The sequence below is a fragment of the Hylobates moloch genome, unplaced genomic scaffold (genome assembly GCF_009828535.3).
Source record: "Hylobates moloch isolate HMO894 unplaced genomic scaffold, HMol_V3 SCAFFOLD_10, whole genome shotgun sequence".
NCBI lineage: Eukaryota > Metazoa > Chordata > Mammalia > Primates > Hylobatidae > Hylobates > Hylobates moloch.
Genome location: NW_026652285.1, coordinates 99,399,390 through 99,422,542, shown reverse-complemented (window position 1 = coordinate 99,422,542; position 23,153 = coordinate 99,399,390). Strand labels below are relative to the sequence as shown.

At 41.6% G+C, this 23,153-nt stretch overlaps 1 protein-coding gene across 4 annotated transcripts in view; it reads right to left on the bottom strand.

The window, feature by feature from the left end:
• The window catches only part of GARNL3 (GTPase activating Rap/RanGAP domain like 3), a 178,578-nt gene that overhangs the window by 130,129 nt on the left and 25,296 nt on the right, over window positions 1–23,153 (bottom strand). For 3 of the 4 annotated variants that reach the window (XM_032165166.2, XM_032165165.2, XM_058446166.1), the window contains exon 3: window positions 6,552–6,621. In XM_032165166.2, coding sequence (XP_032021057.1) covers window positions 6,552–6,621 — 70 coding nt within the window. Of the gene's footprint in view, window positions 1–6,551; window positions 6,622–7,572; window positions 7,655–23,153 lie in introns of those variants that run through there. The other variant, XM_032165169.2, reaches the window with a different exon arrangement.

The following is a 23,153-nucleotide window of genomic DNA, read 5'->3' as shown; positions in this document are numbered from 1 at the left end:
AGCTTTTGATGAAATGCACTGCCAGCTAATGAGCCTAAGTATGTTGGCTGAGGGGGGGAATCAAAGAGGCTTGTTTTCTCTTTCCTTTATTTATTTTTGATGGGTTAGGCCACTCTCTAATTTCAACCAAATTGGATCATTCATTCATTCAATCAATTGTTACTAAGTAACTAATGCTAAGCATTGTGCTTGGTTCTAGAGATACAGTGGCAAATAAACATTATTCCTATTTTTAGGGAGCTCATAATCTATATCTTTATTTATGGTATTTTAAAAAGTACAGAGATAAGGGAGTCCATCAGCCGAGGAAGAAATTTTCACTAAGTGCTTTTAGTTTGAGCTTTTAAATTCTCGCTATATGAAGGAATGTTAATGGACACATTTGGGAGTTTCAGCTCAGCTCATGCCCTTCTTTGAAACTGACTTGTCTATATCATCTCCAGAGAAAATCTGCCCTGGTCCACAAGCATTGCTGAGGGCATGGGCCTCAAAAGCCATGTTTATAGTCTATGACCCCACTACCCTGAGCACAAGTGTTTGAATCAGGGATAGATACCTGAACAAAGAGGAAACAATCCATAGTATTCTATTTGGAATTTGAAATTAGGATCCAAGAATGAAGAGACCACGGTGGCCAACAGAGCTGTAACCCATGTAAACCATGGGGATTGGGGGGCCAGAAATCAATTCAGTAATAAAAAAACATTTATAAGAACTTGGTATGTGCCAGGTGCTGTGCCAGGTTCTAGAAATTAAACAATGAGCAATACAGAGTAGTAAGTAAGTGGTAAATGAAATGAATATAGATTGTGATAAGCACTGCTAAGAAAACAAATAGGATGTTGAGTTAGAGAATAGCAGAGGAGGGAACTAATGTTGATGGGATGGTCAGGGGAGGCCCCTCTGAGAAGATGGTATTTAAGCTGAGATCAGTCGTGAGAAGCCCCAAGAATTCATCAGTAAGAATGACTAGTAAGCGCAGGGATCCTGGGACAGGGAAGAGCTCAGTGTGTTCTAGAGACCAGGATAAAGGCCAGACGTTTGAGGCACAGTGAGGAAGCAGCATGAAAGATGGTGAAAGAGAAAGGCAGGGTAAGGATCACATAGGTTCTTGTAGGGCTTGGTACATGGTCTGGCCTTGAAGTACAATGAACAGCTGAAGAAACATTTTAAGAAGGAAAATACATTGTATTGTCAACAGGTTTAAAACATCATTCTGTCATAAGGACCGACATATGGACCAATGAAACAGAACGGAAGCCCAGAAACTAACCCTCACATCTATAGTCAATTGATTTCTGACAAGGGTACCAGGCCATTCAATAGGGAAAGGACAGTCTTTTCAACCACTGGTGCTGGGAAAGCTGGATGTCCACATGCAAGAGAATGCAGCTGGACTCTTACCTCACACCATATAGAAACAATGAACTCAAAATGGCTCAAAGACATAAAATGGCTCAAAGACAGCTAAAATCATAAAAGCCTTAGAAGAAAACATATGGGAGAATCTTCTGGACATTGAATTTAGCAATAATTTTTTGGATATAACACCAAAAGCACAGGCAACAAAATAAATAATAGATAAATTTGACTTCATCAAAATTAAAAACTTTTGTGCATTAAAGGCACTGTCAACAGAGTAAATAAGCCACAGAATGGAAGAAAATATTTGGAAATCATCTGATAAGGGAAAATAACCAGAATATAAAAAGAACTCCTACAACTTGACATAAAAAAAAAACCCTCAAAAAAAAACAAAAAAAAACAAAAACCAAACCAAAACAAAAACCCCAAAAACCCAATTCAAGAACGAACAAAGAATTCGAATAGTCATTACTCCAAAGAAGATACACAAATGGCCAATAAGCACATGAAAAGATGCTCAACATCACTAATCACTAGGGAAATGCAAATCAAAGCCACAAAGAGATACCACTTCACACTATTACAATGACTACTATTTTAAAAATGGAATATAACAGGTGTTGGCAAGATTGTGGAGAAATAGAAACTTTGTGCATTACTGGTGGAAATGTAAAACGGTACAGCCACAGTGGAAACAAGTTTGGCAGTTTCTCAAAAAGCTAAAAACAGAATCACCTTATGATCCAGCAATTCCACTCCTAGTTAATATACTCCAAAGAATTAAAGCAGGACTCCAACAGGTATCTGTACACCAGTGTTCACAGCAGCATTAATTTTAATAGCTAAAATGTAGAAACAACGCAAGTGTTCATCAACAGATGAATCAATAAACACGCTGGGTGCGGTGGCTCATGCCTGTAATCCTAGCACTTTGGGAGGCCAAGGCAGGACGACTGCTTGAGCCCAGGATTTTGAGACAAGATTTCGAGACCAGCCTGGACAACATAGAGAGACCTTGTCTCTACTAAAAGTCAAAAAAATTAGCCAGGTGTGGTGGCATGCATCTGTAATACCAGCTACTTGGGAGGCTGAGGTGGGAGGATTACTTGAGCCCAGGAGGTCAAGGCTGCAGTGAGCCATGACTGTGCCACTGCACCCCAGCCTGGGTGACAAGGCGAGATCCTGTCTCACAAACAGACAAACAAACAAAACAGATAAATGGATAAACAAAATGTGGTGTATCCATACAATGGAATATTATTCAGCCATAAAAAGGAATGAAATTCTGCTACACACTATCACATGGATGAACCTTGAAAACATTATGCTAAGAGAAATAAAACCAGATACAAAAGGACAAATATTGTATGATTTCACTTATAGGAGGTATTTAGAATAGGCAAATTCATAGAGACAGAAAGTAGAATAGAGGCTACCTGGGGCTGGGAAGCTCTGTTTTTAGCTTTTTGAGGAACTGCCAAATAGGAATCCAGTGTTTAATTGATAAAGAGTTTCATTTTGGGATGATGGAAAACATTCTGAAAGTGTATAGCAGTGATGGTTGTACACCAATGTGAATGTATTTAACGCTCCCTGAACTGTGCACTTAAAAATAGTCGAAATGGCAAAGTTTATGTTCTGTCTGTTTTACCACAATAAAAAATAAACTAAAAAAAGAAAACACCACTCTGGCTGCTGGGAAAATGAGCTGGAGAGAGGCAACTGTGCCATCAGAAGAAGCTGTTCTGCAGAGAGAAGAGTGATACAGACACAGAGAAATGTAAAGACAAGAAAGCATATGGACCAGAGAGAAAGAGAAAATAGCGGCTTGCTGGCTTTCCATCACATGAGGTGCAGCTGCACTTCCCTTCCGTGAGATTTACCCATATCCTTTCAGTGAATTGCTTTATACTTGACCTAGACTCAACAGATCTCTGTTCTTCACAAGGAAACAATCCCTGGTTAAGGCAGGGAAACAGCTGAGATCCAGATATAACACAGCCTGGGGACACAGTGTGAGGCTGCTGGTTTCTAAAGCGAAGGCTCCATGAGAGCAGAAAAATGGTTTTGCTTTTCTCCCCTCACTCTCAGTGACTCGCACAGTGCCTGACACACGGATGACCCTCAGTAAATATGTGTTGAAAGAATGCTAAGTAGTTCTCCCACGAGTCTGTCAAGATCTGAGTTTCCATCTTCTCATCACCAAACTAATGCAGGATTGAAACCTAGAGAACTAAGCCCTAAGTCTTCTCTCATTACTGATATGAATGGCCGAGCTTCATTCTTCACAAGACTTGTGACTTGTTCAAGGTCAGGAGAAGTTCATGCTAAAATTTCAATTTTATATAACCTTAGATGCCTTTCTGGAAAGTTTGAGTTCCAAGATGCCCAATACTTATTGGGTTCCCAACAATTTTCATCACAGCAGGCATAAGAAAAGTCAAACTCACTTTTTCATAAACCTACAACACATAATGGTTTGTAATTTAATAATACTCTGTTATTCAGAAGTGAGAGGAAACATCACTCTCCTCTTAAAACACTGCAGTCAGAATTTCAAGAGATCCTCAGATAACAAGAACGGAGCTCTGCTCATTTCACTTTTCCCAACCTTTCTGACCACCAGCACACGTCATTTTTAATACGGGAAAATGAGAAACAACCTAATTTTACAAAATTTACACAGATAATCATTTATCACTATGTTGGCCTATCATGTACCCATTAAAATATGACTCTGAAGACTATATAAGAAGACATTTAGAAAATACAGTATAAATGGAAAAAGAGGAATGCCAAATTAAATTAAATATATAATTTCATTATAACAATATAAAAATGAGGTTTGTAGCTACAAGGACTGGAAGGTACCAAAAGGAGATGAAAACAGTTGCTGCAAGGTAAGATTATACATGGAATTTTAAAATATATTTAAAATGTATTTTATAATATTCTAAAAAGTCAACTACAAATACGCATACACACAGTCATGGCCCCAGAGGAAAAATGTGAACAAATGGATTGAAGAATGTTTGGTCAATTGGATACCTCATCAGGCTGAGGATAACTGATAACCTAGCTGAGATCCTCTAAGGCAGAGCTTCTTAAAGTGTGATCTGGGACCAGCAATATCAATATCAATCTGGCAACTTGTTAGAATTGCAAATTGTAGGTTAACCTTGGATCTACTGAATTTGAAACTCTGGGACTAGGGCCCAGCAATCTATGTTTTAATCAGCCTTCCAGAGAGTTCTGATGTCTGCTCAAGTTTGAGAACCACTGCTCTCAAGTACTTTTCCATTCTGATATTCTGTGATTTCCCCACATCTTTAAAGAGTCCATCTTTCACACTCTTGTTATCTCCCCCAAGTAGTATTGTCACTGTTTATAAGAGCTCCATATTACTTGCTAGGCCAAGTCCAAAGTGTTCACCTGACAGTCAAGGCTCTACTTTTGCTACTGAATTTTGTCTTTATGACTGCAGCTAGTTAACATAAACTGTGCTTATGTGCTAAGTACTTTATGTACATGATCTCATTTAATCCTCATAACAACCCTCTAAGGTAGATAATAGAAATATCCCCATTTTATAGATGAGAAAACTGATGCCAAAGGAAGTCCAAGATCATACAATTAGTGAATGATGAAACAAGAATGACTTCAGAGCACATGTTCTTCAGCATTACTGAGGTTCAGAGAAGTAACCTGACTGGTCATAAAGATAAGTAATAGACCTGGTATGGGAACCCAGGCCTACCTGATTCCAAAGCTTGCTTGCTTTGTAATCACAAAGCTCTTTGCTAGGCAGGACCATTTGCTTGCTGTCTTGGAACACGGCATTGCCAGGAATCATACTGTTAGCTCATACCTACTGTCTATCCTCTCTGCCACCAACCCACATCCCACAGCTCTCTGCAATGTCTTCCATGGTGTGTCTCTGAGACCCTTGGCCAGAATGGGTGATCCCTCCCTCCTCTGAACCCTCGTGGTGCTCTACATGCATCTCTTTCACAGTACCAATTCCTACTCTGACTTATAGCTATGCACCTGCTCCTTCAGGGGAGGTGGTGGTCTAAGTGGCGTGGTGTCACCAGTGACAGACAGAACAGGTGTTGACTGAATCAACTGAGGTATCTTTTATGTGGCTAAATTCATTCTTCAGATATTTTATGTTTCTTATCTTCCCAGCCAGAGGACAGTAAGCTCCTTAAGAACAAAGACCATATCTTACTCATTTTATATTTTCAAGAATACCCAGCTCCAGGCTAGGTACAGTCAAGTCCATAATATATGCTTGAGTTCAAGTAGAACACCACTGGTACGCAACTCCAGTATAAATTTTTCTACTACTTAAACTCTGCAAGGATGCAGCTTATATTAATAGGGGAAAATTGGGTACTACACAAATAGATACAAGCAACTCATTTTTAATAAATAGAAATAGTAGACGATGTCATTAATAGTGTTAAATAATAATCAATATAATTTTATGAGCACATTTCTTTTCTGAAAATTTGTTCAGATTTTCATGTAATTGGAAAAAATCACATTCTATCTTTAAAAAATATTGAGACTATTATATGCTCTCATTATGGCTCTTTTAAAATGAAAACATACAATTTTTAAAAATCACAGCACAAACACTAATGTCTCTCATTAAGGAAAATGTAGATATTTTCATTCCAAATATTGATCATCCATAATAGTCATTTATCTAGTCCAACCAATATGCTTTTAACGGGAAAAACAGCTCTCATAAATATTCTAACTCCTACCACACACCCAGAAAGCAAACATACAGAAAATCAGAATACGTATTTCAATAATATTTAAACCTTGAAAACTAGATTTATAAACTTTTAGGAAAAAGATCATATATAAGCCAAATGCCACCTTTCTTAATTCATAAATTGTTTTATTTAATTATATACACAGAGAAAAATAGCAAGCCGTAACATATTTTTAACAAACTGGAAGACAAGATTAAAAAGTATGTAACAATAAAAACAAATAGATAAAGATGATCAAATTATCATAGCCTTTGTATAGTTATTTATTCCAATCCAATCCTTACACTGTACCCACATGGTCTAACAGTAAATATACAACAAAAGATCTGATGAGCTTGGCGATCGTCTCTAAATCTAAATCAATGTACTACCACTGAACAGACAGCATAAACTTACCAGCTCCACAGATCCATAATGTTTCCTACTGAAATCCCCACGTCTACAGCCTAGGTCTTCCGAGACAGAGCTGGAACAAAAATGCTTCATCAGTATTATACATAGCGATCTGGCCACAAACCTTCTGCAAAAATCAACTACCATTTGCAAAAAGGGCTGCTATGGAATAGACTTGCAGTGCCCCGGCTCCTCACTGCAGGGGAGCCTCCTTGCAACAGACACAGTCCCCAGCAGCCATTGCAGAGCCTGGCTTTCATGGAGCCCTCAATAAAAAGCAAATGCCAGAGTCATCCCTGGAAGCATAGGCAATGATTGAATTAAATATTTAGTCATTTGGAATCGATTGAAATTTCCAAGGCTACTGGTGGTTCATAATTTCATTTCTGTATAACCAGAGAGGAGAGAAGCCCTGCAGTAAACTTGAGGCAAGGGACAAAGCTGCTGAACCGGATCTTGCAATTATCTTTCGTTTAAGAGAGGCTCTTTGTCCCAAATATGCAACATAAAAATAACCAGCATTATTTAATGCTATATTTTAAGTAAGAGAAAGAAACTTCACAATCTTGGTAGGCTCCACCCCCTGTCCCCCTTTAATTTAGGATTTTTATGTGGCAATATGAAAAAAGACCAGAACTAACAGAAAATCTAATGTCCAAGTATATTCAGCTTTTTACATAGCAGCAGCTACCCACCCCCCAAAAAGGCTTAAATCAGATTTCAAAAATCACATGTTGTTGAAGAGTAATTAAAACAAGGGCAAAATTGTTACTACGTTTTCATCCTGAAAGCACAGTTGCACACTCAAAAGGCACGAATCTTACTAGTTAGTATATTTAGCACTCAAGCAATACTCATGAAACCACATGAGATCCACAAAATATAAAGTTTTAATAAGTTTGATTCTAATATGTCATGCAAATAACTCTACAATAACATAGAAAATAAAATTATATAGGAACAACATGTTTACTATATTCAAAACATTTGGGATCTAACATGCAAAGAAAGGTGCATTTAATACCTTTTCATCCTTCCTTAAAAGGTAGGTTGCATTTTCTAAATTACAGCCCTCTTGGCACATGCAGAAAGAGACTGACTCTGATGTTTAGCAACCAGAGAACTGACTCTCTGCCAGGACACTGTTTGATAGGCTCCAAGAAAGACAGCATGAGAGAAATGAGATTAGAGAGTCTAATGGTATTCTGCTTCCACCATTTCACAGAGATGGCTGAATTAATCTTACATGAGAAATTTAACCTTTTGTAGTCCTCCCTGTCTTAGCTGAAAATGGGCAACACATCAATGCATGCAGTTTGAAAGAGTGTTCCAGATATTACCCAGGCTACATTCTTGCTTCTAGTGATATGATTTTCTACCCAAAAATCTCCAAAAAAGAATAAAAACCTTCCCTCCATGGTCTATTCCAATCTGTATGAAATATGTCCTCTATGCCCATTTTCTTAGCTCATTTTGAAAACCTTCCTGGAGGCTACTGCCATCGCCCTACATATCAGCTGCCAAGCCCGCATCACTGGCGGCTCCAGTGAGAGGAGTGCCGGTGGACTTGGACAGAGATCGGGCACAGAGCAGATGCCCAATGGCTGTTGACTAAATGCTCTGTGTGCCCAGAGCTCAACCCGCCGCTTCAATTTCAGCCAGGCCCACTAGGAAATCAACAACAGCAACAGCTTCTAACATGAATAGCCAGTAACACGAAAAAAGCGAGGATGTGGAGCACTGGGTCCTCCCTGTGCTGCCATCAGCTCTGCTGAGGGGGTTCTGAGACACGGTGCCAATTCCCTAACTTTACCAGCAGCCAGACACAAACACATAACCCTATATCCTAGACCCACCACCTTCCTTAGATGCCTCACAGAAGGAAAACAGCGTCCTATGAAAACAACCAGGGAGCGAGCTATAAAGAGAATGTCCACTATGTGTTGCCCTCCCTTCCCCCATATTACATTTCATTCAATATACCGCAGAGGGATGCTTGCTAATAGTGGGAACCAGGCTGACCTATATGGGCTGCATTTCTTGGATTGTAGGAGGCATTCAAACCAGCCAAGTTAAAAAGACCTAGCCGCTTCCCTCTTCCTTTCCCAGGATCTCTGGCCTCTAGGCCTCCAGCACAAGGGTTAGGAGTAGAGTGGCTCACCCAGAGCTCCAAGGGGAGCTTTGTTCTCCTCCTAAGGCCCCAGTGTCTGGCCTACTGCTTGGCACATAGTGGACATGCAGTAAATGCTTACTGCATTAATGAAGGTATTTGTATATCTTTTGAATCATACTAGCTAATGCCTGACAGCACCTCTTCTACCAGGGCAGGCTGCCCACTGCCACCCCTACTAAAGAGCCATTATTATTCCCTGCTGGCCATTATTCCCTCAGTCCAGAGTCCTGGCCTATAAAGCAGCCGCTGCTATGTGCATGCCAAAACCTGTTCTCCTTTTGTCTTGGGCTTGGACTACCTTTCCCAGCCCCTCTTGCAGGATGTGTGGCCATGCGACTGAGCTCTGGCCAAGACAACATAGGCCAAAGTGATGGATATGCATCACTTCCAGCACATCCTTTGAAATGTGCCTGATCTCCTAGCCTGTGGCCAGCTGGACAGAGAGGCTGTAGAGACCTGCAGGAGGGCAGAGCTTCAAGGTAGAAAAACATGGGTCTCTGATTGACCACATGGAAGGCCACACCATGAAGAACGTCTGTATGGAAGGCTACACCACAAAAAACATCTGTACTAGAATATGATGTGAGCCAAATGTAAACATTTAGTTGTGTTAATCAGGTAGAATTTGAGTCTACCAGTTAAAGCTGCCGTTTTACCTGAACTAATACAGAAGTAGGTATCTTGCAGTGGGGTGCCGCAATAGCAACAACCTAAAGTAGTAGGCAGGCAGCAGCCAGTGAGGAAATGGATCTCAGAGGCTGGAAAGAGAAATCTGTATTAGATGGTAGCAAAATATTTGGTAAAACTTATACCTGCAGTCATTCAGAAGGTGGACCGTATACTCAGCGAGCCTGCAGATCTAGGGAAAGTGGCTAGAAACAATCAGAGTGAAGTTGAGCACCGGCTCCTCTTGGCTGAACTTAGCAAGGTTCTTCACAATGAAGAGACAATCCCAGGAAAGAATTGGAGGGGTTTCAAGCAAACATAGACGAAAACAGAATGAATCTAGAGACCAAGGGCCTCATGGACTTGAGAAATCAGTTTCTGGATCCCAAACAATAACAGCTCTGGCCAAAGAAATATGGGTAGAAATGAGGGGCACCTCTACCAGACCCAGCCCATAAAAACTTCCTATGAAGGCCGGGCGCGGTGGCTCACGCCTGTAATCCCAGCACTTTGGGAGGCCGAAGGGGGCAGATTACCTGAGATCGGGAGTTCGAGACCAGCATGACCAACACGGAGAAACCCTGTCTCTACTAAAAAAAATACAAAATTAGCCAGGCATGGTGGCGCATGCCTGTAATTCCAGCTAACTGGGAGGCTGAGGCAGGAGAATCACTTGAATCCGGGAGGCAGAGGTTGCGGTGAGCTGAGATTGTGCCATTGCACTCCAGCCTGAGCAACAAGAGCAAAACTCCATCTCAAAACAAAAACAAAAACAAAAACAAAAGCCAGTGATGAGAGGATCTGGGCCCAAAGGATACACCCCAAATGAAGGTCTGGTCTTAAAGACCACATAGAAATTCTTTTTTTGACAGAGTTTTGCTCTTGTTGCCCAGGCTGGAGTGCAATGGTGCAGTCTCAGCTCACTGCAACCTCCACCTCCTGGGTTCAAGCAATTCTCATGCCTCAGCCTCCCAAGTAGCTGGGATTACAGGTGCCCGCCACCACACCCAGCTAATTTTCGTATTTTTAGTAGAGATGGGGTTTCACCATGTTGGCCAGGCTGGTCTCGAACTCCTGACCTCAGGTGATCCGCCTGCCTTGACCTCCCAAAGTGTTGGGATTACGGGCGTGAGCCACCGCGCCCGGCCCACATAGAAGATTCTAACCAGGAGTAGCCTCACTGGGCTCTGATATAAGTGAGCAATAACTTTTATTGCCTTAAGTCACTAGGATTCAGGGTTTATCTGCTACATTAGGCAATTTTATCTTAGTTGATACAGCTCTCCATAGGTAATAGAAAGTAGTGTAAGAATAAGTTCCACAAACACGGGTTGTCAGAGGGCTGGTGGGCCAGGATGACTCTAGATCAGGGGTTGGCAAACTACAGCCCAATTCAGCCCACTGCTTGTTTTTGAAAGCAAAGTTTTATTGGAGCATAGCCATGCCCAGTGGTTATGAACTGTCTATGGCTGCTTTTGGATTACAACAGCAGAGTTGAATTGCTCCAACAGAGACCCATATGGCCCACAAAGCCCAAACTATTTACGAACTGACCCTTTAAAGAAAAAGTTTGCCAATCCCTGTAGTATAGTCTCCTGAATCCCTACTGTTGGTTTTAGGCCTACCCAGAAACTGATTAGTGTGTCAGTGAAAAAAATTCTGACACCATGTCAGAGGACATGTTCCTCAGACTTTAGAGTCTGGGCTTTGCAAAAATGCAGATTCCCTGGCCCTATTCGGAGAGGTTGTAAGTCAGTTAATCTGTGATTTTAACAAGCAGCCAGGGGAATTCTGATGCAGGTGGTCCACAAACAATACTTTGAAACATACTCCTTTTCCAGATGACTCAGGAATCCTGGGAAACCTGTAAACCATTCTGTAGCACTTTTTATAAGGAAGGACAAGGCTAACTTAATCCAGGTTTCTATCCACGGGAGGAGATGCAATGTAGTCCCTCAGAGCACGCACTTCAGTCACAGATACGGGTTCTCAACCTCTCTGGGCATTAGTTCCTTCATCTGTACAATGCAATTGAAAATATCATCTACTTAGCAGGGTTATAAAGAATAAACAAGAAAAAGCAGGCAAGGTTCTAAACACAATGTCTGTTGCCCAGGCTAGAGTGCAGTGGTGTAATCATAGCTTACTGTAGTCTTGAACTCCTGGGTTTAATCGATCCTCCTACCTTAGCCTCTTGAGTAGATGGGACTACATGCCTGGTTAATTAAAAAAATTTTTTTTTGTAGAGATTGGGGGGGTGTCTCACAATGTTTCCATGGCTGGTCTCGAACTCTGGCCTCAAGTGATCCTCCCACCTCAGTTTTCCAAAGTGCTGGGATTACAGGTATGAGCCACCACATCCAGCCAGCTCTTATTAGTAATATGAATTCCTCTCAAGTTTTTAGAAAGGGACCTGGAAAGTTAGCATAAATGATTACTAAATTTTAAAATATTTTTAAATAAAATGCTTTGCCTTTTATCCCCAGGTAGCAGTAAGGGAGACCCAGGGCCAAGCAGCAGGCTTCCCAGGGCAGCGCTGAGGATGGCATCATGCTTCAGCACTACATCTCCTCCCTAAAAGCATTGGCCTAGCAGTTTGACCTCACCTAGAAAATACCTGGGACCCCCTGTTGCCATGACAAGGGGAAGAGACTTTGAAACCTGGCTAGAGGAAGTGACCTAAACAAGGCAAGTACCAAAAGGAACTTCAAGTTTCCCACAGGCAACGTGGTCCAGGCTCTAAATATAAACCCTTCTGCTTTGGCAATTTAACATGTGAGGATGCTGAATCACACTTCGCAGGCATGAACAGAGCTGAGGACCTACATGTTAAATCTCTAAATATGGCCTGGGATGAGAGCAAAGATTTCCAGCTCCACGTAGAAGCTAGACAGATTTCCATGATGTAAGTCACATTCCTGGAAAGCAGGACAACCTCCTCCAAAGAGTCAAGAGTTCTTAAAACTGATAAGGAAAGAAAAGGAGTCAGCCAGCCCCCAAGGGCAAGCCAAACTCAGAGATCCAGGTCATCACCCAACTGACACTGAGATTAGTGCTGACCTCACAACAGACCCCACAAGGCCAGGCCTCAGCAGCATCCAGGCCTGGTGGAAGAGGTAAGGGCAACAGTGACAAGGGAGACTCTTCCTAGATCAGTAGAGAGAATTTGTGAGAAGTAACAGGCAATTGTTCAGAGCCTACCAACAGTCAGGAGCTCTAGGAAAAGGCCTCAGCCCCTGCTCCACGATAGGCAGACAGTAAGAAACAGATGGAAGGGATTCTCCTTATTGAGGGACAGAGAAGCTAAACCATGTGCCAGACTGTAGTTTTAGGCTTGTAGGGAGCCCAGGGCCTCCTAACAACAGGTGCTAGAATAGCTTCTTGCACAGAAGGGACCAGCTGTCTCTCCTCCTGAAGATAAGTGCCACAGAAAAGCAGGGATGCGATGACATTAATTTCTTTTCTTTTTTTCTTTTGAGACAGGGTCTCACTCTTTGGCCCAGGCTGGAGTGCAGTGGCAGCATCACAGCTCACTGCAGCCTCGAACTCCCAGGTTCAAGCAATCCTCCCACCTTAGCCTCTCAAGTAGCTGGGACTACAGGCATGAACCTGGCTAATTTTCATATTTTTGTAGAGATAGGATTTTGCCATGCTGTCCAGGTTGGTCTCAAACTCCTGGGCTCAAGCAATCCATCTGCCTCAGCCTCCTAAAGTGTTGGGATTACAGGCGTGAGCCACTGCACCTGGCCCACATTAACTTCTAATAATGAAATGGAACAATTCTGTCTTCTTGAAGGCCTTTGAGACATACGACACAGGAAGTAAGCAGAAAGATTGCCAAAACAAAAGGGGACCCAGGAAATCAGGGCACTTTGATTCTTCTAACTCTCCAGACAGCTCCCTGCTCCCCTGTTGTATTTCTGGGGGTACAATACCATGTGTTCCTTGTACCAGGATCTTAAGTTTACCATCCCTTAGCAAGATCCACCAACCATAAAGTGGTTAGATACTCCTGGATTTGAATTTCAGCTCCATCACACATGACCACCGTGACTTCAGACAAGTTACTTATCCTCTCTGAACCTGTTTCCTCATTGCAACAGCGGGTTAAAACAGTATCTGTCTCCATGGGAGGACTGAAAGAGATCATATGGCACACGGTAGCTACTAAATAAATGCTAGTTATTCTAACTGTCATGGATCTTACCTGTCTTGGCCATCACCATGCCCTGATGCACCTTATAGAGTTCCTGGTTCATAACAGGCCACTTGATAAATATTTGCTGAATAAATTAATTGTGAATAAATTACTACATTTGCTCTACTTGAACACAGGTGGGTTCCTTTCCCTTTCTCTTCTCCCTGCACCCCCCCAACAACTGCCAGTATACATTCTCAGACATACTTTCAAGTACATTTGAAGTTACTGTTTACCGTTTTTCAGTCATCTTTCTCATTCTACTTCTCTTTTCTCTAATTCTGGAAAGCATACCTCCTACAGAATCGGTGTGTCCACTAAGTTTCTGATGCAGACATGTGCCCCTGAAATTTATGTGGTTCACTAGCATTAATAAAGACTTGTGGCAATTCACGGCAAGATTCTTTTCAATAACGATCTCTATCAGTGCCTTTACTATCATATCTCTAAAATAAAAAATAGTAACCATACCAAATGCTGGCAAGGAAGTGGAGAAGCTGGACCAGTCATCCATTGCAGGTGGGACTATAAAATTTTAAGCTAAGCCTCTTCAGAAAACAGTTTGGCGGTTTCTTATAAGTGAAATATGCAGTTACCATGTGACCCAGCAATTGCACTGTTGGGCATTTATCCCAGAAAAATGAAAATGTATGGTCAACACCCTGCACAAAAATGTTCAAAGCAGCTTTACTGATAACAGTCAAAAACTGGAAACCACTTAGATGTCCTTCAAAGGGCAAACAGTCAAACAAACTGTGGTACATCCACACCACAGAATATTACTGAGTAATTAAAAGGAACAAACTACTGATGTATGCAACAACTTGGATTAATCTCCAGGGAATTATGCTGAATGGAAAATGTCAATCCCAAAAGGTTACAAATTGTGTGATTCATTCTTGAAATGACCAAATTATAGAGGGAGGATGGAAGGAGGTGTGGTTATAAAAGGACAACATGAGAGAGCCTTTGGGGATGGAACTGTTCTGTATCTTGTCTGTGAATACAGGTAGATACAGGAACCTACACATGTAATAAAACTGCAGGTAAAACTGGGCAAATCTAAACCAGTGGACTATATCAATGTCAATTTCCTGCTTGCAATACAGTACTATAGTTACTATAGTTACACAAGATGCTGCCCCTGGGGGAAACCTGGTAAAGGGTACATGAGATGTCTGTGTTATTTCTTACCACTGCACATGAATCTATAATTATCTCAAAATAAAAAGTTTAGGCCGGGCGCGGTGGCTCATGCTTGTAATCCCAGCACTTTGGGAGGCCGAGGCGGGCAGATCACGAGGTCAGGAGATCGAGACCACAGTGAAACCCCATCTCTACTTAAAATACAAAAAAAAAAAAAAATTAGCCGGGCATGGTGGCGGGCGCCTGTAGTCCCAGCTACTCGGAGAGGCTGAGGCAGGAGAATGGCCAGAACCCGGGAGGCGGAGCTTGCAGTGAGCCGAGATTGCGCCACTGCACTCCAGCCTGGGTGACAGAGCGAGACTCCGTCTAAAAAAAAAAAAAAAAAAAGTTTAATTTAAAATATTGTATCTGAGTGAAAATTCTTTCACTCACTTAATAAACGGTTACTGAGTACCTGCAAGGTACCAGGCACTGTGCCAGGTGCTGAACCTGAGATATGTGGTCCCTGATCTCATACAGCTTACAGTGCAGTGGGAAAGAAAGATACAAAGTACACAGGACTTCACAGGAACAAAAATATTGTGCAAGCAAAGCATAATATGTGTATAGCAAATCTGGCAAACTGTAAAACAGCCTCTTTTTATCCCCTTCGTCAGTAGCATATGCAGTCTTCGGGTGTGGGTGCCCACAGCAGAAGCCGGGGAGGTCTGTCACACTCTTCTCAGCTCAAGACCCATCATCCAGAAACCTGGGAAACATTACTAAGTGGTTCCTGTGAAGTACGATGTTTTGCACACCTGCTCCCTCCTTTCTTAACTCTTCAGTGACAGCGACCTTGGCTTCTCTTTTCCTGTAAGGTCAAGACTTGAAGGTTTTCCAGCCCAGAGTATAATTTAGTTTGGGAAACATCACTCCATGTGGGATCTATAAATGCATGACCAAGTTGTATTAAACGGAAACTTAATACAAGGAAAATAATTCAGTAGACAACATATGTTGTGGCATACCTCCCTTAACCACCTGCAGATCTACCTCTTTGGGGAAATCCCTTGAAAGTCTGTCTCTCCAGGTTCATAAGGCTTCCCTGCTGGGATTCACAAGATCTGCCCCAAGCTGTGCCCAGACCTTCAAGGGATGCCTACTATTTGGAACAGGTGTTTCTGCACAGTCCCTAGGTAGCAAGATTCCTAGAGAACACCAAGGTCATTGTGATTCTGCTGCTCAGTGTGGTCTTTTGATATGAGCTGGTGAGAAATGCAATGTCCAGGACCCACTCCAGACCTAAGAAACAGAATCAGCATTTTAACAAGATTTCCCTGGGATTCATATGCACATTGAAATCTGAGAAGCACTGATTGTAGATCTTGGTTCTCAAACCTAGCTATGTATCAGAATCACCTGGAATTTTGTCTCTAACTTGTTCTATTATCAAATATTTCAAGATACAGAATAATGAAGAATAATATAATGAACATTACAGATATACTTAAAACCCCCGTGTACCTCTCCCTGACCCCATTTACATCTCTCCCTCCCCTGAAACAATCACTAATTGGGCTTATACTGCCTGCTCATAGTTTTATATTTATACTATGTACTTACTCATTTCCAATATACTGCATTGTTTAGCATGTTTTAAAAATTTACACAAGTAAATACTATACCATGCATATCTTCCTGCAACTAGCTCATCTGGCTGAACAATTTGCTCTTGAGATTTGTTCATGGTGATGCCTGTAGCTCTAACCCACCCACTTTAGCTGCTATATGATATCCTGCTGCATCAATATCCTCCATTCTCCTATTGTTGGACATTTTGGTTGTTTCCAATGTTTAAATAAAGCTGTAATGAACATCCTTTTACACGCCACCTTGAATACCAGTGCAATCATATCCCTAGATTCCATACCCAGGAGTGAAGCTGCAAGGTCATGATGTGTGCACTCTTATTTTTTCTACATAGTGTCACATTTGCTTTCCAAAGTGAGTATGCCAATTTACCCACTCATGAGCAGCAGCATATGCATTCTAGTTGCTCCACAGTCTAGCTAACACTTGGGATTGTCAGACATTAGTTTTTGCCAGTCTGAAGAGTATGAAATGGTATCTCACTGAGGTACGGCTTTAATTTGCATTCCTCTGATAGCTCAAGAGCTTGAACATCTTTCTCTTTGCTTACTGGCCTTTTGGGCTACCTTTTCCATGATTTGCCTATTCCAAATCTTTTGCCCCCTCCTTTTTTGTATGTTGTTGGTTTTTTTCCAATTAATTGGTAGATTTTTTTTTTTTTTTTTTTGAGACAGAATCTCGCTCTGTCACCCAGGCTGGAGTGCAGTGGTGCAATCTTGGCTCATTGTAACCTCCACCTCCCAGGTTCAAGCGATTCTCCTGCCTCCGCCTCCCGAGTGGCTGGGATTACAGGCACGTGCCACCACATCTGGTTAATTTTTGTATTTTTAGTAGAGATGGGGTTTCACCATGTTGGCCAGGCTGGTCTCAAACTCCTGATCTCAAGTGATCCGCCTGCCTCGGCCTCCCAAAGTGCTGGGATTACAGGTGTGAGAATTGGTAGATATTATTTGTATATTCCAAATACTAACACTTTTTTTGTTAACAAATTACAGATGTCTTCTTCCAGATAGTTGTTTTTCTTTTTAAATTTTGTTTCTGATATCTTTGATCATGGATAAGTTTTCAAATTCTAATGCAGACATTTTCAATATTTTCTTTTATGGTCTTTGTTTTTCCGACTTAAGAAATCCTTCACCATCATGATTTCCTGAAGAGTCTCTATTGTTCCATGCAAAAGTTTTAAAGTTTGCTTTATAATTTTTTTCATCTAAATAAGTAAATGTCCAGTTCCTACCCCAGACCTCCTCAATTAGAATCTTCAGGAATGGGATCCAAGCACCTAAATTTTAAACTAAAATACATTTAATAGGTGATTTTGTTACAGTTACCCTGAGAGATGCTGACCAACTCATTTCCCACCCACCAGATGCCAATGAAAGGTATCTTCTCTACAAAATCCCATGAAGACATCTCATCTCTGTCTCTTTCACTGGGTTAGAAGAGACTTCAGAGACTTCCAGGTCCAGAGACTTAAGGACCTTCTAATGTCTAATCTTTTATCTGCAATTGTGTGTCCTTTACCAGATACTTGAAAAACAGCCATCCAGTCTCTACTGGCACACTCTCAGTGATAAGAAACACCCCCACAACCCAGGTCCTCCCTTCTTCCTGTTAAACAGATTTTTCTATATTGAGTTGAAATCCATCACACCTTTATCTCCACCAGCTGGTCCTACACCTACACCCTTCATCTTTTCTTAACTTCCTCACCATCACTCCCACACCCCCAACCACCTGCCTAGTCTGGCACCACTCCCCGCTCGGCACTCCAGCCATACTGCCTTTCTCCTATTCCCTTCCATTTGCTGAGCTGCCCTTAGCACCTAGAATGCTCCCTCCAAACTCCTCCTTCTTCCTGACTCTCCCTCCCAAACTGGGAATTACAAAGAGGGAATCTGATTAACACCCGCCTCCCCACCTACAATTTAAGCTTCACAATGGGTTCCCTGTTTTCAGTACTGAGCCTAACCACCTAACATACTATCTGGAACAGACTTAGTTCTTAGTAGGGTTTTGTTAAATGAAAGAGTGAATGAATGCAAGCAAGCCAGCCAGTCCTTTGGGGCCATATAAAACAAGTTAAAATCACTTGTATAGGAAAGCCCTTCAAATATCTCAAATATCTGAGGACAGCCATCATGCCCCCTCGGTTTTTTTCCTTCTGTAAAGGAGGCTGGGAGTAACAGGGGAGGGTGAGGCCAGCTATGCTGGGGAAGTGTCTAAAGAAGGGACAGGGCAAACACACAGACCAGTTCATAACTTTCTGTAGGGTCAGGCCCATGAGACAATCCCTTGGCTCACAATCCCACTAACAGCTGAAGTGAACTGCCTTATACAGCATATTCATGAAATTTCTTTTTGAGTCAGACATAAAAATGCTATAAATTTTGCCTCAGGTTCATCTAAAAAAATTCATTTCAGGGGTTAATACAATGCCACTAATGTAAGTGAACAAAGAAAATACTGTGGGAGCAATCACAATGAATAAATTGTGACATGGCTCACTAGCTGTCAGTTCACGATGACATTCCCCATGTCTAGAGATTGATGTTTCTCAATACATAGATAATGCAATTAAGTGGAACTGACTGGCACCATAACATTAAAAAATCAATCAGCTACAACTGTCAAAATTCATCCCACTGTATATTTAGGATATCTGCATTTTACTGCATGTAAATTACAGCTTAACAAAAAATTCCAAAACAAAGATTACATACAGAAAATATAGAACTCTGAACTTAAATAAATATCTACATGTGTAGAGAAATTATATGTGCGTAAATGTTGCTTGGTATCTACTTAGCCCTGTCTGACTCACCACTAACTCACTGCTTGATCTTAGGCAACAAACATCGCCTTCATGGACCTCAGTTCCTACAACTATACAATGGGGTTTGTTGGTTTGATTAATGAATTAACTCAACAAATATTTATCATCATAGTGTCTTCCCATCGGATTTAATGAAAAAAGACATATGAAGCACTTATTGTGGTGTCCAGCTTACACAATAAATATTTGAATAAAAGGCTGTGTATCCACGCTTCTCATCAACAACAGAGAAGAAAAAAGGCCTCTGTAGATGGCTAGGAGCAAGCCAGAATTTGCTGTAGTCTACAATTTTGTTGCTTTAGGAACATAACCATGAGGGAAGAAAAACTTCCTCTACCCTCTTAGTTCTTTCCCTGAGGCCTGCAAATTTAACTGGAAAAAGACAGATTGACAGGAGAAAAAGTATACAAGTGTTTTTTATGTTTAATTTTACATGCAGGGAAGTTCCACAGAAAACAAATAAAAATCCAAAAAGGCACTTACACTGGGGGGCTTATATGCTATTTTGACAAAGGGCGATAAATTTGGGAGAAATGACTAGACAAAGGAAAAAGGGTTTGGGGTTTCTAGGGCTGGCAACTTATTGGAAGGTATATGTGGGAGAAACTAACAGTAGTTAAAGATTATTTAGTAGAGTTTGTCTCATCTCTATCTCCATCTCTGGTGATAAGTGTTGTTCTCCTCTTGGTGCAGTTAAGGGGAGGGAGCATCTTCACAAGAGGAAATTTATGCCCTGCTTTTAGGCAGATAGAAAAAGGGCAGAGAGTTCTTCTTGTGTCTGCTTTTTTTCAACTGCCTTCAGCTCAAAATAATCCTTTTGCCAAAGTGGTGTATTTTGGGGTGGCATATTCTGATCCCTTTCATTGCCAATACCAATATGTGAGAAATTCTTAGTCTCAAACATAAAAATAAATGTTGTGGAACTGACATGAATTTTGCCTTAAGGGATCGGGAGGCACAGAGCTACTTTTCAAATGGTCTCTATACTGTATTCCAAATTTCTGGACCAATTTAGGTCCACTCCATGTTATCTGTGCTCTGTTTGTCTTCAGGCACATTCAGACCACGTAGTGGAAGAAAAGCAGCTTACTCTGTGCTTTTAAGGTCAAACTATATTTTTGAAAGATTTTCTAAAATGTTTACTTCACTAAGCTGCTCTGATTCTGAGATACTCTCCTGAAAAAAAAAATTATGAAATCAATGGTGATTGAGAGTGATGAGGGAAGGGGGGATGTTCTTCAAAGAAAGCAGAATAATAGATAGGCCAAACTCATGGAAATATAGGAAGCAAAAGTATTTGAACTAAGAACATTTATTACTATAGGAGATGACAAGAAAACAACCAGCCTGTTTCTAAGGACGAAATTAGATTTATAAAAATGAGTGCTGGCTAAGGTGAATTTAGGGCAGGGCAGCCCAAACAATTGCCTTTTGCCTCTTAAAAGCACTGATTAAAAATAGTAATACTATCTAATCCCTATTTATAGTGTGCCCTTATGATGTGCTGTACTGTACTTTGAGATAAGGTTAGCACCAAAAATGGGTTACTGGTCCTTGAGGAACATGAAAGTTGAAAGACCTGAAGACTGGAATAGTCAAAGGAATAGAATTCTTAGTAATGGCATAACCTCGTTGAGGAAAAATGATTACTTTTAGCAGTTATTCCTGCAGGGGATGCTGAGCTCAACAGTGAGCAGGGCATCCAGAAAAGGGCCAGGACGTCCTGGCAGGGAGCGAGACCATCCTCCTCCCTGTTCTTAGGGCACAAGGAGCAGCAACAAACGAGTTCGGTTCTGTGCTTGCAGTCTAGGAGCAGCATCCTTAACTCTGTGTCACCTTGAATGGTGAAGATCCACATCCCTCTCCCTTCAATTCAGTCCACCTCCCTCCCTGAAAATCTCGACGGTGCCTGAGTCTTCACATATTAGCTCTGTTCTAATGACTCTCCAAACCAAACCTCCAACTCGAATCTTTCTCCCCAACTGCAGACTCAGACTTCAAAATATTGAACATGGTTCCATGGATACCCCAGCAGCCCCCAAAATATCATGTGCCCCTAATCAGACACTGCCACTCCTGCATTCCTGACTCTGTTAGCAGAGGGGCTGCCCTCTTACCAGTCACTCAAGCTACAAAGTTCAGAGTCATCTCCCATGTCTTCTCTCACATTCCACATCTAATCAGTCACCAGGCCTGCTACTGCTCCCACCACCACGTTGCTTTTGAAACATGTATGACTGTATCTATGTATTTGTATTTTATTATTTAAAGATATAACACATTCAGTTGGTTCAAAACTCAGAGTACACAAGGCTGTACAGGAAAAAGTCTCCCCATCTTCTGCCTCCCAGCCCCCATTTCCTCTCCCCACAGGCAACCTTTATTTTTTCTTGCACAACTCCCAGAGGTATTGTATGTATATAAAAGAAAAAGAAATACATCTTCCCCTTTCCCCTTTTTTGTGTAATGGTAGCACACTACACCAATCCTACTCCTTGTTCTTTTCATTTAATGTATCTCAGCAATCCTTCCAAATCAATAACAAAAAAGCTCTTGTATTCTTTCTTTTTTTTTTCAGACAGAGTTTCACTCTTGTTGCCCAGGCTGGAGCCCAAAGGCGCGATCTCGGCTCCCTGCAACCTCTACCTCCTGGGTTCAAGCGATTCTCCTGCCTCAGCCTCCCGAGTAGCTGGGATTACAGGCGTCTGCCACCACGTCTGGCTAATTTTTTGTATTTTTAGTAGAGACAGGGTTTCATCATGTTGGCCAGGCTGGTCTCGAACTGCTGACCTCAGGTCATCCACCCACCTCAGCCTCCCAAAGTGCTGGGATTACAGGCATGAGCCACCACACCTGGGCCTCTTGTATTCTTTCTTATATTGAGTAGACATACCATATTTTACTTAACCAAGCCCCTAGTTAAATGGTTTTCAATAACGATGCTGCAATGCATAATTATTTATTTATTTATTTATTTATTTATTTATTTATTTATTTATTTATTATTTATTTATTTATTTATTTATTTATTTATTTATTTATTTATTTATTTTAAGACAAGTTCTCACTCTATTACCCAGGCAGAAGTGCAGTGACACAATCACGGCTCACTGCAGCCTCAACTTCCTGGGCTCAGGTGATCCTCCCACCTCAGCCTCCCAGGTAGCTGAGACCACAGGCACACACCACCATGCCCGGCTAATTTTCCTGCATCTTTGGTAGAGATGGGGTTTCAGCATGTTGCCCAGGCTGGTCTTGAACTCCTGGGCTCAAGTGATCCACCCACCTCAGCCTCGCAAAGTGCTGGGATTAGAGATGTGAGCCACTGCACCTGGTCCATAGTATTGTATATGCCATTTTTCACATGAGAATACTCGTAGAATTCCACCCTGTCATAGTTTCTTGCCCCTTCTCCCCTTTCCATTTTTACTTTCTTTACTTTAGCTCAGATCTTCACTGCTACAGAGGCCTTCTAACTGGCATCTCTACTCTAGTACCCTTAACTTACACACAACAAATAGCAAGCACTTTTTACATGCCAGGTACTCTATTAAGGCAGGGAAGAAAAAGGAAATAAAAAAGAAAACCCAGCCCAAAAATCCTCACCTGTCTCATAGTCGTTGGAGCTTTGGGAACTTATTAATAAACAAACCCTTTCTTGCCTTTTTGGAATTAGTTGGGAATTAGTGACAGGAGTCAGGCAAATGAAAAACAAAATACTGGCCAGGCGCGGTGGCTCATTCCTGTAACCCAAGCACTTTGGGAGGCTGAGGCAGGCAGATCTCTTTGAGTTCAGGAGTTCAAGACCAGCCCGGGCAACATGGCGAAACCAAGTCTCTACCAAAAATACAAAAACATTAACTGGGCATGGTGGCGTACACCTGTGGTCCTAGCTAATCAGGAGGCTGAGGTGGGAGGATCACTTGAGCCCAGGAAATGGAGGCTGCAGTGAACCGA